This window comes from Pteronotus mesoamericanus, unplaced genomic scaffold (genome assembly GCF_021234165.1).
Source record: "Pteronotus mesoamericanus isolate MK-2021 breed Mesoamerican mustached bat unplaced genomic scaffold, CSHL_Meso_final contig_246, whole genome shotgun sequence".
NCBI lineage: Eukaryota > Metazoa > Chordata > Mammalia > Chiroptera > Mormoopidae > Pteronotus > Pteronotus mesoamericanus.
Genome location: NW_026555104.1, coordinates 10648106 through 10665650, shown reverse-complemented (window position 1 = coordinate 10665650; position 17545 = coordinate 10648106). Strand labels below are relative to the sequence as shown.

General features: G+C 52.7%; 1 protein-coding gene across 5 annotated transcripts; it reads left to right on the top strand.

The window, feature by feature from the left end:
* Positions 1–381: 381 nt before the first annotated feature.
* On the top strand, positions 382–17256 carry FLOT2 (flotillin 2). Of its 5 annotated transcripts, none has more exons than XM_054573227.1 (11): positions 382–537; positions 6621–6702; positions 12314–12404; positions 13402–13525; positions 13970–14088; positions 14208–14321; positions 14423–14542; positions 14627–14841; positions 15239–15422; positions 15679–15828; positions 15942–17256. In XM_054573227.1, the coding sequence occupies exons 1-11, from the start codon at positions 489–491 to the stop codon at positions 15978–15980; spliced, it is 1287 nt and encodes a 428-aa protein (XP_054429202.1). In that variant the 5' UTR covers positions 382–488; the 3' UTR covers positions 15981–17256. The 5 variants fall into 5 exon arrangements, with proteins under 5 accessions (XP_054429202.1, XP_054429198.1, XP_054429199.1 ...); XM_054573223.1 differs by lacking the exon at positions 12314–12404 and adding an exon at positions 9696–9786 and having other exon boundaries at positions 402–537; XM_054573224.1 differs by lacking the exon at positions 6621–6702 and having other exon boundaries at positions 402–537.
* Positions 17257–17545: the final 289 nt, after the last annotated feature.

Here is a 17545-nt window from a genome sequence, read left to right as displayed (position 1 = left end):
GGAGAATTACTAAACTGGGTCCTTTGCAACCATGTAGCTAGGTAGTTAAATTATCCCCGTTTTACAGAAACAGGGTTAGGCAGTAGTAAGGGACTGGCTCAAGGTCTCACAGCTAAGATGTGGACCCAGGCAGTCCAGTTCCAGGGCCGGCTACTGAAAGATCGGTGCTGCGAGGTAAGGCAGGGTAGGGCGGTTGTTACTGAGGAGACCCGTCGGGCAGAGGACTGCCTTCCGCGGTGCTTTAGGGCTGGGCTCCACGATCCCGACCCGCGTGCAATAAAGCGCGTGGATTGCGGAGGCTCGCGCGCGTTGCTGCCTTTCTCACCCTGCCGGCCCCGCCCTCCGCGGCCACACTTCCGGCGCGGCTGCGGCCGCTGAGGGGCGCCGCGGGGGGTGGTGGGATAGGCTGGGCGCGGCTGGCCGTGCGGGCTGGTGTGGGCTGCCTGCTGCTGTCCAGGTCTTTGAGGGCCCTCCGTCCCGCCCGCGCCATGGGCAACTGCCACACGGTGGGGCCCAACGAGGCGCTGGTGGTTTCAGGTGAGGGGTCAGCGAGGGTGGTGGGTCTGGGCTGCCCAGTCCGGATGGTGTTGGCGGGGGTAGGGGGTTGTGCCTAGGAAGGTGGGTGAGGAGGGAATCTCCGGCTGGGAAACGAACGGGAAAGGGTAGGCCAGGGAAGGGCCCCGAGGATGGAGGGCAGTGTCGTGGTGGGGGCTCCGAGTGTCGGGCCTGAGGCTATCGCGCTCCTAGGCGCGCCTGAGACCCTTCCGGGAGGATCCCCCATACTCACATTTTTGGTGCTCCGAGCTCTTCGGCATCCACCAGCGGCTCCTCCCTCACTGCGTGTTTTCCCGTGTTTATCCCCTCCTTTCTCCGCCTCTCCTCTCGGCTGTGTCCCCCCCTCCGTGGCCTTCGGGGTCCCCAACTGAAGCCGTGGGATTCCGGGAGGGAGTGGAACGGCGGTTTGGCAGAATTCCAGCGCCCGAGACTGGGGGTGGGTCGTGTAGCTGGAGGGCGAGCGCCTATCGTGGGAGGGGCCCTGGGGCTCAGACCGTTTCTCCGGGCTCTATTAGACCGGTTAATCCCCAGTAGGCTGGGGCTTGCTGGGGTTTCCTGGCATTGTGCTCTGGGAGACGCGGGTGCGGCCTCTACAGGTTGAGAAACCGTGTTCTGGGTTGTGCCACTCCCGTTGCAAAATGCTGCAGGCTCCATAATTTCCGTAAGCTTAGGTGGGGGCTTGGGGATTGCAGTATTGGAGAGGGAAGAGGTATCTTGTTTTAAGGCTGCCTTTCAAATGGTATATTTGGGGTTTTTTGGGGGGGGTGGCTGAAGCCTTTCGAGGCACCAGTTTGTGCAGCAGCCCCGGCTCCCCGTGCTGGGGAGGCTCCGCGATTTCTGACAGCTTGAAGGCCTGGTGTCTTACTTTCCATTTTCAATGCAGATTTTCAGCCTGTGTGCAGAGTTTTAGGGCTGGCTAAGGCTAAGCAATATATTGTAGCTGCCCACCCTTGGGGAGGATTGGTAAGTCCATTGGAAGCTTTTACCCCAGAACACGGTCTCTTGCTTAGCCTGGATCTCAATACAATCTCTCCACTGGTATAGGAAATACCCACTCTCCCTGATCAGGATCTTACCCCTGTAGGGAAGATAAGATTACTTCACTTTCCTAAACACCTGAGATAGACTTGGGATCAGGAGGGAGGTCCCCAGAGAACACTTGACACCAAACTTGCACCTATGTCTGTAAGACCCGGACCAGTCTCCCAGCTTCCACCCTGAAAAAAGTCTTTTAGCACCTGAATCTGCAGTTTGTTTTTCTTTCTTTTTTAAATTTAATTTAATTTTTCATTTTAAAGAGAGGGGAAGGGAGGGAGAAAGAGGGAGAGAAATATCAATGTGAGTGAGAAGCAGTGATTGGTTGCTTTCCGTATGAACCTGCAGCCCAGGCATGTGCCCCGATTGAGAACTGAACTGGAGACCTTTCAGTTTGCAGAATCTTTGGAGAGGGATGAGAGGAACCCCTGAGATGGGCTGCTCTGTACTTTGCAGTTGTCAGAAACCCAGTCCTCTTGCCAGAGGCCAGTGCAGCTAATTTGGACGCTATTTTAGGGGTGAGGAGAGGAGGCCATGCTGAAAATTGAGGGCTCTGGAGTCAAGGAAGGACGAAAGGGAAGAGGGAGAGATGATGCCTAGCATAATACAACCTTGGGATTTGAGATTACCAAAATGAGATGCAACTCCTGCTTGCACATGGACTCCTAGTAAAACAGAGCAACTACTGCCAGCTCTGCCCTACCTGGTTAGTTGGGCCTGTATCTAAGTCCAACGGCATCTTATTAAGTGAGCCCAATTTCAGAAGAAGAGTGCTTATATATTTCATGGTCATCTTTTTTTTTTTTTTAAAGATTTTATTTATTTACTTAGGAAGATAGGGAGAAAGGGAGAGAAACATTCATGTGAGAGAGAAACATCAATCAGTTGCCTCTCACATGCACCCCAGCCGGGGACCAGGCCTGGAATGCAACCCAGGCATGTGCCCTCACCAGGAACCCGGAACCGAAACAGCAACGCTTTGCTTTGCAGGATGACACCCAACCCACTGAGGGACGCCAGCCAGGGCTTATGGTCTACTTTCTCACCAGAGAAGTCTGGAGGTTCTTCTGGTTGTCTAACCTTCCTTCTCCGTTCTATAATATAAAACCTTTCCTTTCACTCTATTTCTACTTTGGGATTTTACTTAAAAAAAAAAAAGATTTTATTTATTTTTAGACAGAGAGGAAGGGAGGGAGAGAGGGAAAGAAACATCAATGTGTGGTTGCTTCTCACGTGCCTCCTACTAGGGGCCTGGCCCTCAACCCAGGCATGTGCCCTGACTGGGAATCAAACTGGCAACCCTTTGGTTTGCACGTTGGCGCTCAATCCACTGAGCCATACCAGCCAGGGTCTAGTTTGGGATTTTAAAAGGCAAATCCAAATACCACGCACCTTTTTCTCATTTCTATAATAGGTTAGAGGTTCCTTTTTTTTTTTCTTTCTTTCTTTTAATCCTCACCTGAGGACATGCTTATTGACTTTAAAGAGGGGGAAGGAGGGAGAGAGAGGGAGAGAAACATCACTGTGAGAGAGAAACGTCAATTGCTTACCTCTGTATACCTCCACCAGGGACCAAACCCACAATCTAAGCATGTACCCTGACCAGGAATCTAACTCAAGACCTTTCAGTTTACAGGACAATGCTCCAACCAACTGACCCACAGCCAGCACAGAGGTCAGAGGTTCCTAACCTAGGGACTGTAGATAGAATTTAGAGGTCTGTGCATTTGGATGTGGAGAAAAGTGCATTTATATTTAGCATGTCCTATGATTATGAATGTCAGTGACAGTCCGTGGTGGTAGTAGCAGATATTTTCCTGCCATACTGCATTTGTTGTAATACCTTAAAAATCATTCATGTTCATCACTACTTTTAAATGAAACCTATTATTAGATCTACCAGAGGCATTATGTAATGTATTAAACTAGCACATATTACTGTGTATTACATATCACACTATGCCACATATTTGGTTGCTTTAATATTTTGATAATATAATTTGTTTCTTACATATTTTGTTTTATGCATTTATGAACATCTCAGCATTTCTGGATTAATAAGGGCTTTTGTGGCTCAATAAAAAGCCAAATCCCCCTTGCAGAATATGCACTAATGGTCAGAAGGAAGTGGAAAAGGGAATGGCAAGAAGGGAAAGGGGGTTTTCTTGAGAGAGCAAAGTATGTCTGGAGAGGGGCCAAGAGTGGGGCAGAGGTTATCTAAGGGTGTTCTGTGATGGTTTAGCTTGGTGGAGGACAGACAAAAGAAAGCAGGTTGGTTTAGAAAAAGTGAGATAAAATTTAGGGAAAACTTTCAGGTCTGAAGAGAGTGGAAGCTAAGACAGGCAAGGAAGGAGCACCTAAGTGTCCTCTTTTGGGAGTGGTGCTCAGGCTTAGCATTACCAGGAAGCTGGAAGAAAGATGCCTTCCAGAAGAAGAGGCTGCTGGGAGCAGGGTAATCTGGCAATCCCAGCTTCCTGTTGTTGCTACCCCGGGAACCTAGCCATGTTGCCCTTGGCCAAGGCCCAGCTTGAGCTGTAGCAGCCTGCTCCCAAGGTCAAAGACTAAGTTAAAGGTAAAGGGTGGACATCCTTCCAACCTCCCCCCCTGGCCTCCCGCTAGCCCACTATGGATCACCACTACCACCTCCTGCCCCCAGCACCGAAAAGCTCCCAGGAACTGGCTGGAGGCAGCCATGCCCCACCCCCACCAGGCCAGAAGTGAAACAAACTGTGGTTTTTGACCCTCTTCCAGTTTCACTGAATCCCGAGATGGTTTAGGTTTCAGACTGACTGCTTGTCCTTAGAGCTCTTGTACCCCACTCCAGCAGCTTCCATTGAAGAGCAGCCCTGTGAACAGTTATTTTCTCCACAGAGAAACAGAGACTAAGACCTCCTCTTCCCACCCCCTACTTACACGTGGAGCTGATCTTTGCTCCCTGGACCTCTGGCCCAGCTACTTGCCCACTATGCACAGCAGCAGGCCCAAGAAGCTGATTTGGCTGTTTAGTGAACAGTCTCAGATGCCAGTTCTTGAACCTAACAGGCCCTCAGCATCCCTGGGGACTTTGTTCCTTCACCTCCACTCACCCAACACTCTCCAGTTTGAAGTTCTCTGTTTTGGTTTCTGGCTTCACCACCCACCCAAAACTAGACTGTAAAGCTGTGCTGATATGGTAGCAACTAGCCACATGTGGCCACTTCAATTTAAATTAATTAAAATTCATTTTCTCAGTTGTACCAGTCACATTTCAAGTGCTCAATAGCCACCTGTGGCTAGTGGCTGCCATTATTGCACAGTGCAGCTATAGAACTTTTCCACTCACACAGAAAGCTCTAGAAGTTATCCCCCTCAGACACCATGTCTTGCCTAGATCACTGCAAGAGGCTTCTACTCAATCTCCCTGACCCCAATATCTTATTCCTTGTACAAAGCAGTATTTCTAAAATGTAAATGTAGTTTTGTTGCTCCCCAGTTTAAATCCCTTTGTGGACCCCATCATATTCTCTCCCCCCGCCTCTCTCTCTCTCTCTCTCTCTCTCTCTCTCTCTCTCTCTCTCACACACACACACACACACACACACACACACAGCTCCTTGGCCTAATAACTGCGACACTGATCTGTCCCTCCCCTACCACCACCTTGTCTATTGCCTTAGGTCCTCATAGACACTGTAGCTCAGGTACGGGAAACTATCCCTAACCTCTGACCTTGGAATGCAGTACCCTAAGGCTCTCCTGAAAGCCCCAGTTTGTGAACATGGAAATAATGGCATCCGCTGGCTTTTTTCCCAAATCACATTTCCTTTGTTTTGCTTTGTTTTTAAATATACAGATCACATTTCCTGTGAATCATGTTTTCCATACATATGTTTGCATTACAAGTGAACTGCCCCTGCAGCTTTTACAAGTTTTCTTGAACTTGAGTAATTTTGGCATTTCTTGGAGGTTTCAAAACAAGAATTTCAGGAATTGATTTTTCTCATTTCTTTACAGAAAGCGTGCTGAACATGTCCACAGCAAGAATCTGGATCCAGACCAGATTCAATACTCTGTTCATAGCTGATACATAGATACATAGTTTCCAGGGACTGCTTCCTTTTTATTGTTTTTAAGATTTTATTTAGTTATTTATCTATCTCTCTGTTTATTTATTTATTTTTAGAGCAAGAAGAAGGAAGAAAGAGAGGGAAAGAAACATCAATCGGTTGTTTTTTGCACGCTCCCAACTGGGGACTTGGCCCGCAACCCAGACAGACGTGTGCCCTGGCTGGGGATCGAACCAGCAACTTTTCAGTTTGCAGGCTGATGCTCAACCCAGTGAGCCACGCCAGCCAGGGCAAACTACTTCCTTTTTAGACCTTTGCCCTTTGCTTTACTTCTCCCATTGATATCATGAGTTGGCCTTTGTTTTGAGGTCTTGCCTTCCCCATCTGCTCCCACAGAGGAATAAAGTCACTCTGAAATCCTGGGAATAGAGGATTAGCCTCTGCGAGGTGTGTCTGCCAGGCTTGAGCAAGGCTCCCATCTTGACTCAAGACTCCCTCCCTCCATCCCTCCCTCTCCCAGAGTGTGAGGTGGGGGGGTGGGGGGGGAGTTGCGGCATTCCCTGTCTGCCTGCACTTGCCCTGATAATAGGTGAATTAGCATGGTATTACAATCATCTCAGGAAAAGGTCCCTCCTCCTCATCTCACCTTCTTCAAGGCAGGACTTATTTTCATTTCTGTATTCCTAGCACAAAAAAATACTCTTAATTTGTTAAATGGATGGTTGAATGAAAGATGGAGGTTTCTTTTGCTCACTCCTGCCCATTGACCTCTTTTGTTCTCTGAACGCACTTACATTCTGACATACTCATTGGATATCCTCCTTTTTATGCAGATTGCCCACTTTGTGTAACCTCGGCATCTGGCGCCCAACAGTGGGATTTGTTAAGTATCCCAGCAGATAAAGCCTAGGGTTGCAGTTGGACAGATAGAGGTAGACAAACCCAAGAGCTGACTGACATACAATGTTTTGCTTTGCTCTCCAGGGGGCTGCTGTGGTTCAGACTATAAGCAGTATGTGTTTGGCGGCTGGGCCTGGGCCTGGTGGTGTATCTCCGACACCCAGAGGTAAGGGCCGGGCGGGGGGTGGGGGGGCGGCGCTCAGGGAACTTGGCAGGCAAGGGCAAAAGGGAAGTTTCCAGCCTTCCCATTTCATCCCACAGGTCAGCCAGGGCATCTAACACTTGCCACATTCCATTTTGGGGGTGGGGGTCTCCTAAGAAACAGGCAAAATGGATTGCAGAGGGATGCTGGAGTTCTGTCCATGGGCACCTTTCCTTAGTGGGTGTGCTTTTTTCCACTGGAGGCATCACTTCTGTCCCAGAGAGTACAGGGTCCTACCCAGGGATAATCCTAATGCCCTGATTCTAGCTCAAAGTTATTTATGAAGCCCTAATTATACATCCTGTTTAGAGTGAGTCTAGGGAGGGGAAAAAAGGCTGAAGAGACCCTTTACATGCACCATCATCTTTGCAGGCCTTGGGACAGTGCAGGCAGGGGCTAAATAGCAGAGGATATAGAATCTGAAGTGGCTATGTGCCAGTGGTTGGTTGGAGAGGGGTGGGGATCTGAGGAATTAGTGCCAGGGAGGGCAAGACCAGTGTGGGCCTCCTAAATCAGTGTGGGAAGACTAGGGGAAGGGACATTGCGGTCCCCCACGGGGCCACCATCAGACTACACCTGCTGGCACCCCCAGAGCCCGTGGCAGGGCAAGATTTGACCTGAACCTTACCTGCTGCCCTCACTGCCCACCCAGAAGGAGATGAGGCATGCCAGCCACCTTTCTACCATCACCCCCTTTCTGACTATGGGAGATTGAGGGAGGAGCCCAGATCCTTCCAGGCCAGGACCCAGGCAGCAAGGGCAGCGTAGCTGTGAAGGTATGGCATGAGGGGGGCAGGGGGTGTCATCCTGAAGGGGAAGTGATGGAGATTCCAGTGGAAATCCCCTTCCACCCCAGCCCCACCAGACATCAGAGAAGTCCCATGGCTGCACCGAGCTATCAGTGTGTGGGGCTCCAGGGAGTCCGAGAGTGTCAGCTAGGGTCAGGGGCATGGGAAGCATGTCACAGCTTTTTAACTTCACTGATTGCCTAGTAACCCCTTCCACTCTCCCATCTCTCCCCTCACTTTCTGTCTGGGTATAATCCTGGGGGACTTTTCTGGCCCAAAGCCAAAGTGTCAGAATAATCAATACTGGTCACAACTTACTCTCAGGAGGCTCCTAGGCACTCTTCAATGGGCCAACTGGCCTGCCAGAAACCATGGGTTGTCCTTTCCAGAGATATTGCCAGCCCAGCCCATATGCTGTGCAGTCCTGGGACAACAGAATATCTTGTCTGAATGCCTCAACATACGGCCAGGTGCAGAGAATTTGCGACTTGCCCAGAGACCAGTCCCACGTGGGCATCTACTACTAGGGCAACAACTGCCACTTTCTCCACATTCTTGGTCCCTCCCAAGACAGGGCCCAGCTTCTCTGACAGCAAGTCTGGAAGTAAGAGGTGGAGGGCCTTGTACCTTGTCCTAGGAAACTGATCTCACACACCCAGGCACAGTGTCCTCCCTGGGGTCCCAGCTGCTGGTCAGTCTGAGTCTGCAGCCCCTCTCCTTCTTGGGCCCTGTTCTGGGGATGGCCCCTTCCCTGACCTCTAACCTGCTTGGGGGACATCTCTACAAGCTGAGGCCTTCATTTCCCTAGGCCAGCAGGAGCCTCTCATGTCAGAGTAGAGGCTTCTAAGCCAGCCTGGATCCTCAGTATCCTTTTCAAGGTACTTTCCACAGCCATCCTACATGTCACTGACTCTCAGTGTCAGCTTTCCTTCTCCAGGCTGCTCAGTTAAGTCCCTCCTGCTGCACTGTGCTGCCATGTCCTGCGCTGTCATGATGTAGGCAGCTGTCTCCTTACCTGAGCAATTCCTCCAACTCTGGCATCTGAGCTGCAGCCTCCCGTCTTCCCTCCTTCCTTTCCTCTCTCCTTCTCTCCCTCTGTCCTCCTTCCCCAAAAGAGAGTTTGGTGGGTTCCTGTCTGGGCCAGGTCTAGAGTCCTCTCAGGCCGAAGGGTGCTAGAGGTAAGGGCTTGAAAGAAGGCAGCCTTTGCACATCTGCATGGCCAGAGCCCACAGGGCTGGCATGTGAGAATTGGGGTTGCGGCTGCCCATCACCCCTCACCCCAGCTCACCTCCTTCTGCTCCTCCAGCCTCAGTGTCTGTCCTCCTTTCCTCTGGTTCAGGGAAAGCATCCACGCTCTCCACAGCCTGGCCTCTGCCTAGACACCGCCCCACACACATTCGCACGCACACACGCTGCCCTAGGGAGGCCCAGCTAGGGTGGGCCAAGTAGCTTCCGGGTGCCTTGTTTTCTTTGCCATGACTCTTCTCTGCCTGTGCCCAGCATTGGAAATTCCAAAATGAATTGCTGTATCATGTCCTAGTTTTCCCTGTGAATATTCTGACAAGGGCACGCTTCCTCCCCCAGCCTTCCTTGACACCCCCACCCCACCCCCAAATAAGAAAATCCAAATTTTTCTTTGGGCTTTTCTGGTCCTAAATTACCTTAGTGATATGTAGCACAGACCTTGAGGGTATGTGCCCCAAGCAGGATTTGGTATTTGCTGTGGCTCATTAGTCCCCAGAGTGGCCTCTTCCTCCCCATTTCTGGGAAAACAGGTTTGCCTGTGTTTGGAGTGTGGAGCTGAGGCTAAGTCTCCCAGATCATGCTAGAACTCTCCTGGGGAACAGGTGGTGAGCAAATTGGGTGCCCTATGCACAAGCCTCAGGTCACAGGTCCAGGATGTCAACAGGCTTTTTCTCCAGCCCAGCAGCAGCTCCTTGGAAGGGTACGGGGGCTAGAGAGGAGACCCAGAGGCCTCAGGCCAGTGAGGGATTGTCTGTTCTCCTACAGCCCTAGGCTGAACTGGCAGTGGGGGGCTGAAGTGTGGAGAGCAACCCTGCCCCCAGGCATCCGGCATCAGTGCTTATCTCATAACCACTGTGTGTGTTTGCTGTGTCCCCTCCTACCCCTTCCTGTCCCTACCTCTCCCTACCCCTGGCTGCTCCTCAGACTGTCTCTGGAGGTTATGACCATCCTGTGTCGCTGTGAGAATATTGAGACGTCGGAGGGGGTCCCGCTATTCGTAACAGGGGTTGCACAGGTAATAACCCACCTGCTTCCTCCTCTGTGTCTAACTTTCTTTCTTCATGCCCTGTGGGGGCTGGCAGGCCGGAGCTGGATGGACTCCCCTTTTGAGAGTGTGTCTCTTTCTCCTCTGCTCCCCTGGGTGCCAGGATAGATCCCAGCTCCCTTACCCCCACCCTTTGGGGTGGCTGGTGGGAAAAGGGCGAGGGATTCTGGCAGCTCTGCCAAAGTCTGCCAGTGGGTGTCCTCGCATTCCCAGCCTAAATTGGGAGTAAGTTGAAGCAGAAGACACAGGCCCTTAGGTGGTAGGGCTGTCCAGGTGGGGCGGGTTCAGTCCTGTCTACAGCTGATGAAGTCTTCCAGGTACCAGGGAGGCCTTTGCTAGCCCTTTCTCCAGGCTGACACCCTAGTGTGAAGCCCTAGCTCCCTGTCCTGCAAGACAGAAGACAGGTCCCATGGGGAATGCTATTCACCCAGCCCCTTGCCCCCTTCAATCTCCTTGACAGGTCTGAGCCAAAAGAGCCTTGACCATTTTCTGCCCCTCATTCTTTGTTGAGAGGCCTGTGAGATCTCTAGTTACTAGACTTCAGTTTACCTCTCTGTGAAATGGGAAGGATCATGCCCTTTCTGTGCCATGTAGGGGTATTGGAAAGGCAAGTAAAACAGTATGAGGGCACTTTGGGATTTTTGGAAAAGAAGTGCTAGAGAAACACAAGCTTTATTATGAATACAATCTCTCTTTGAAAAGCAAGTGTCCTGGTGTCTCACTCTTCATTACCATGCAGGCGTAGCTGATGAAATTCATTCCTAGACCAGAGCACTTAGTAACTCAAGTGCTCTCTTTGTAATGTGCAGGTTCCCATCTTCATTACTTCATTCACCAACTCTCCACTGAGCACCTTCTCAGTTCCAGGCACTGTGAATGCTGCAGTGAATAACAGAAAGCCCCTGCCCTGGCCAGTGTGGCTCAGTTGGTTGGAGCACTCTATCTCATACACCAAAAGTGTTGGGGGTTCGATCCCTGGTCAGGGTGCTTATGGGAGGCAACCGATCAAGGTTTCTCTTGCTCTCTCTCCCCCTTCCTCTCTCTCTAAGATTAATAGACACATTGAAGAAAAAGTTTTTATTATAAGAAAAAGAAAGAACCCTGGCTGGTGTGGCTCAGTGGGTGGAGCACTGGCCTGTAAACCAAAAGGTTGTCAATTTGATTCCCAGTCAGGGCACATATCTGGGTTGCAGGCTAGGTCCCCAGTTGGGGGCGAATGAGAGGTAGCAGATCGATGTTTCTCTTGCACATTGATGTTTCTCTCCCTCTCTTTCTTCCTCCCTTCTCCTCCCTCTAAAAAAAGAAATTAAATCCTAGAAAGAAAAAAGAAGGAAGGAAGGAAGGAGGGAAGGGGAAGAGAAAAATGAAAAGAAAAGAAAAATATATCACAAAGCCCCTGCCCCTCAGAGCCTGCATGCTCCTGGGTACCCAGGCTAGGAGAGACCTAAGTGTTATCTAACCCACCTCCTTCCCTCTGCATGACAATGCCCTTCAGCCTTTTCGGGCAAAAACTGTACCACTAGTCCCTTCCTCTCACCCATCCTGCCAGCTCTAATTAAGAAGGGGACCACCCCATCTCATTTGCCCCTTGTGACCATGAGAGGGTAGACTTCAGTTCAGAGGCCTGAGAAGCTCCAAGCACTTTATGTGGAGTGGGTAGGGCCCTGGCCTCCCTCAACATCCAGCCGAAAGCAGCCCCATCTGCCTCCAAATCCACTACTGTACTTGAAATAACTGCAAATGCCCAGGTCCATTTTTAAGCTGGGTGATGTGGCCCTTGAGGCCTCAGATTGTCTGGGACAGGAAGCCCCACTGTGGCCTCATTCCCAACTTGACCATCTGAGCTCAACTCAGAGGGTAGGCTTCACATCACAGCCTGTTGGCAGATGAACAGATCAGGCAGGGCTTCCCTAGCAAAGGGCAGATGCAGGATCTCCTCAGCTTGGCTCAGCAGAGGGTATACTCCCAGCCGGCCAGGCTGCCAGGCAGAGCTTTCTAGGCAGCCTGCTGGACCATTCTGGAGTGCTGAGCAGACCCAGGGAACAGGTGGGGGCCCCTGGGGAAGGTTCAGATGGCACCCATGGACAACCCACACAGCACAGCCTGGAGTACCAGCACTTACTTGCTGCCCTCTGATGGGTACATACAACTATTCCTGGGCTCTCCCCACACTCCCACCAGCCCAGATGACCATAACCACTTCTCTGCTTCTTTTTCCCACTCTTCAAGCCAGGCTGATTTCAACAGAGGACATGTATACACTTGGGTAGCACACTCACACTCCTTCCCCTGGAACCCCCTGCACTGCCCTGCCTTGCTTTCCTACCCCTCCCCTTCACACATACTCCCAGCTGCAACCCCTGGGAATCCTCCCCATCTTCCTCTGCAACAAGATCCCTGGCCAGTCCCAGCTGGAGCAGTGAGGTATTGGGTTCTCTCCCCACATCCCAGGCCCTGGGCCCCCAGACCCATGCCCCTGTTTTGCATTTCTTGGCAGGATTTCCCTAGAGATTATGACGTTACAGCCCCGCTGCGAGGACGTAGAGACGGCCGAGGGGGTAGCTTTAACTGTGACGGGTGTCGCCCAGGTATAGTAACTCAGCAGCCCTGCGCATGACCGTTGAGCTGCCTCGTCCTGTGCTGGGATTTGGGGCGGGAGGAGAGGACAGCAGCCAGGGTCAGTCTCTCTCCAGCACCACTGCCCCCGCTCCCCTTCCAAAAGAGGGTCATCACCACTGGAACATGCTCTCTTGGTCACTTGGCCACCAGCAGGACTAACAGACACCCCTTTTCTTCTCAGCGGGCCCACGAGGGACAGAACCAGTGCTGAGGGCTCCTGTCTCACTAACCCAACCCCATTCTTTGCAGGTGTCGGAAATGCCAAGCCCCAGAATCCAGGTCCTATCCTGTTCTCTGGGTAGGGGGTTCCGTGGGTGTGAGGCCGTGTGAGGCAGACTCTGGGCTCCGGAGTCAGAGACTGTGTTATATTCCCAGCTTGGTGCCTGGGTGAGGGCCTTCCTGCCCTAGTCCACCGTACAACTTCACAGGGCGGAAAGACTCAACAATGCCATAGGCCTCTGGTGAGGAGATTGTTGGCTTACTACCTTGGGAAGGAAAGGCAAAAGGATGCCCACCCTCTCTGGCATGCCGTGGACCTGTCCCCTGCCTGTCTAGGTGCTCTTTCTTGGCCTCTCTGTCTCTGTCCCTATTGCTCATTGTCCTTTTTGCATTCTCTGCCCCTTAGTCTACAGGTCTCCCACTTGTGGGGAGCCTGCCAGGGAGGAATTGGCTAATGAGATAATAGCAAGTAGACTGGAGAGGTGGGGGGATAAGCCCCACATGTCCAGGAGAGAGGCCATGTCAGGGCCTGGAGCTGCCAGTGAGGATGAAACTTCTAAGTGTGAAAATTCTTGGGTACTATCCCCGCTAGAGGCATCAGACAGACTTCACCCCCATCTCCAGCCCCTAGGCCTCCAGGCCTGAACAAGGAGGGGAGGGATGTAGCTACCACCCTCCACACCTGGGTCTGGGGCTTCCATTGGCCTCCCCCTAGCCTGGCTCAGGCGCCTCTGTGACCACTGGCAGGTGAAGATCATGACGGAGAAGGAGCTCCTGGCCGTAGCCTGCGAGCAATTTCTGGGCAAGAATGTGCAAGACATCAAGAATGTCGTCCTGCAGACCTTGGAGGGGCACCTGCGTTCCATCCTCGGTGAGACCCTGCCCAACCCAGGGACCCCTCTGCTGCCTTCAAGGAACCTCATGGGGTCCCCAGGCCAGGGCAAGGGAGGAGTACAGGGTGGGGCAGGGGGGTCCTCCAGGCCCACAGAGGTTTCTAGATGAAAAGTTGAAACATTTTCCTTCAAGTTTTCCTTCCAGAACCTCAGGTGACATGAGTAAAGGGGAGGGTATTGGGGTGGAGGGTGAGGGGCTGCTAGTCTGGTCAGGCATCTAGTGCTTCTTGGAACACTCTTCTTCACCCAGCCTGGACTCTACAGAAGGAAGCATGGCACTAAACACTGTTAAGAAGAAACCAGGAAGACCCAGCTCAGACTGTACAACCTCTGCATACACTCAGACCTCAACTTGCATGCCTCCTCCTTTTCCTAGCTGGCTAGGTCCCTGGGGAGCCAGCTCATGATCCTTCTGCCCCCAGGGACCCTGACTGTGGAGCAGATTTATCAGGACCGGGACCAGTTTGCCAAGCTGGTACGGGAGGTGGCAGCCCCTGATGTTGGCCGAATGGGCATTGAGATCCTCAGCTTTACCATCAAGGTGCAGTTGATGGGGAAGCTATTCCAACCATCTAGGAGCGGGGGGGTGGGGGGTCTTGACAAGAGGGGAACATTTGTGCTTAAAACTGTTCCTAGGGATGATTCCCCTTCCCTCCTCAGGATGTGTATGATAAAGTGGACTATCTGAGCTCCCTGGGCAAGACGCAAACTGCTGTGGTACAGAGAGATGCTGACATTGGTGTGGCAGAGGCTGAGCGGGACGCAGGCATCCGGGTATGTGGGCATTCCGTCCCATCCCCCAGGACATGGAACTCAGGGGTGGTGGGACCATGGTTTCTCAGAGGTCCCTCAGCACCTGCCCCTCCTGCTTCCAGGAAGCTGAGTGCAAGAAGGAGATGTTGGACGTGAAATTCATGGCAGACACCAAAATCGCTGACTCCAAGCGAGCCTTTGAGCTGCAAAAGTCAGCCTTCAGTGAGGAAGTCAATATCAAGGTGAGTAGCTATACATCACCCGGGTTGGGGCTCAGGGCCTAAGGCTTGGCAACTAGCCTGATGCCGAGCACACTTCTGCCACAGACAGCTGAGGCCCAGCTGGCCTATGAGCTACAAGGGGCCCGTGAGCAGCAGAAGATCCGGCAAGAAGAGATTGAGATTGAGGTCGTACAGCGTAAGAAGCAGATTGCAGTGGAGGAGCAGGAGATCCTGCGCACAGACAAGGAGCTCATTGCCACGGTGCGGCGCCCGGCTGAGGCAGAGGCACACCGCATACAGCAGATAGCTGAGGGTGAAAAGTGAGTGCTGCTTGGTGCCAGGGGCTGGGACATGAGCCAGGTTCCTCTGCCATGCATGCACTCCCTCCACTCTCCTGACCACAGTGTAAGCCTGTTCTCCATCCCTGCTTACTCGCCATGAAGAATATGGGATTGTTGTTAGGAAGACTGAAATAAAGGAGGTTTGAGGGCCTGGTATGGTGCTTGGTACAGAGGGCATCCTGGTTAATCCCATACTTCACTTTGCATCTGGGAGCCCATACTCTCTCTCTGGCCAGAGCCAGAATGCCAGGGCCCCGCCCCCGCCCCCCCATCACCACCTGCCCAAACAGAGGACTTGAGGGTTTGCTGGCCCCCAGGCAAGGCCTGAGGGGCCCCTGGCACTTCCCACTGATCCAACTTCCCTGGACTCCCCCAGAGTGAAGCAGGTCCTCTTGGCTCAGGCAGAGGCTGAGAAGATCCGAAAAATCGGCGAGGCAGAGGCCGCAGTCATCGAGGCGATGGGCAAGGCAGAGGCTGAGCGGATGAAGCTCAAGGCTGAGGCCTACCAGAAATATGGGGACTCAGCCAAGATGGCCTTGGTGCTGGAGGCCCTGCCCCAGGTGAGGCTCCCACCCCAGGCCGGGCATGCGCAGGAACTTCTGTAGACCTTGTCAGGAGCACAGGGACAGGCTGACTAGAATTAAATGGGGGAGTATTCAGCAGGGGGCAGGAACTCTACAATAGACACCCAGGCTATGGCTTTCGAACAAGGCTGTTTTGAGGTTTAAGTGAGATTGAGAGGGAAGGGAGGGAATCCTGGACAGGGCACGTGGACAGTCAGAATGAACCAAGCTGTTCTCCCACCCAACCTCCTAGATTGCTGCCAAAGTCGCCGCCCCACTGACCAAAGTCGATGAGATTGTGGTCCTCAGTGGGGACAACAATAAAGTGACATCAGAAGTGAACCGACTGCTGGCCGAGCTGCCTGCCTCCGTGCATGCCCTTACAGGCGTGGACCTATCTAAGGTGTGTACTTCACTAGCTGTGGTGGGGTTGCCTGGGTAGCCCACTGGACTAACCCAGGTGGAGCAGTTATGAGCCCCAGAGCCATGGCCTCATAACATCTCCCACCCTTACAGATACCCCTCATCAAGAAGGCCACCGGTGCACAAGTGTGAGGCGCCCGAAGGCCCACACCCTTCAGCAGCCTCCCGCTCCTCCCTTCAGCACCTGTTCTAGTACCACAGGAACAGTGGGAATGTTACTGACTCTGGTGCCTTATTTTGTAGGGACCAGAAGTGCTGCGTGTTCAGGCCTTCTCTGGCTGTCTTCCCTCTCCCCCGTCTGTCTCCTTCCTCTTCTCTACACCACACCCTCACTTTCCCTGCATATTCATCTGGTGTGTCTCTTCCACCCTCATCTTCCTAAACATATGTTTCTTCCTTTGTCTGTCTTTTTCTTTCTGTCTCTCCCCCCACCCACCCTCTACACACATCATGTAGTTTAAGCTGAAAATGTTTATTATAATCACTGTCTGTGGAGGGTGGCCCTGCTGCTCTTCAGAATCCTGGTGCCTTGAAGTTCCCTGTGCATCTGTCCATCCTCCCTGTGGCCCTGGCCAGACTTCGGCATGGGTACAAGGGGTCTGGGTAGGATGGCCACTCACCCCTCTCCTGGCCTGGTCTTCCCAGCCCTAAACCCTACTCTGGGAAGTCCCCAGCCTCACCTGCACTAGCCCCTCTAAGCCTAGGTAGCAGTGGCCTACAGGTCCAAGCCATTGCCCTTTACTTCACCCCTTCCCAGCCCCAGGCCTGCTGTCATACCTTACCTCTCTCCCCCACCCCAGGGGCACAGAAGCAAGGCCTCCTGTCTAAAGCAGCTCTCACAGTTTACTACTGCCTTAGGAGGCCCCTGCTGTGCTCAGGGAAGCCCCTTCATGGACCTGTCCCTACTCGGTGAAGTGAGGCTTAGTCCCAACTCTGCTAAGCCTTTCTGGGATCAGGGTCTAGCCCCCTTGGGGACTAGAAAGTCTGTAGATCCTGTTCCTGCAAGGGCTGCACTGTCCTGGGTATTGGGCCAGGCCCTTCCTTTGGGCAGGGCTGTGCCAACCCCCTACAGAATCAAGTGCTACAGACTGGCCAAACTCCATACTCCTTGTGCCATCTTTCTTCCTGGCCAGAGTGATAGGATTCTAGCCATGGGGAAGCAACCCAGTCTTCTGTATCCTTGCTCTAGTGGAGGCAGAAGAGCCCAGGGCCCAAGCATCCTGGCAGGGGTACTGTGGGTGTCCTCTGATCCCAGTCCCTCACCCCAGGCCTGGGCCCTGCCCCAGCCTGTTCCTGCATGTGAATGCTGCATGTTCGGTTTGGGGCTTGGATGCTGCACTGCCCCACTGCCTGTCCCTTCTGATAAAATAAAGATCTGTTATGCCCACATCCTATATTGTATCTTCTGTGAGGGGAGAGACTGGGAACTGAAAATAAACCAGGTCTGCCTTCCCATCCACCTTCAGCCTAAAGGCTACATTTTGCCTGTCTTTCCCTCCCTAGCCACTGGGGGGCATCTGCATACTGGCCTTGCCCCCAGTAGTATACTGGGGCAGGGTGGCCATTGGCCCAATCAATTGCTGAGGCTAGACCTGAGCTCTGGGAGGCCTGGCTCCATTGCAGGCAGAAGATGGAGAAGGCTCTCAGGTTCACTGCAACTCTCTGCCCATCCTAAGCCCCATCGGTGATACAGCCCA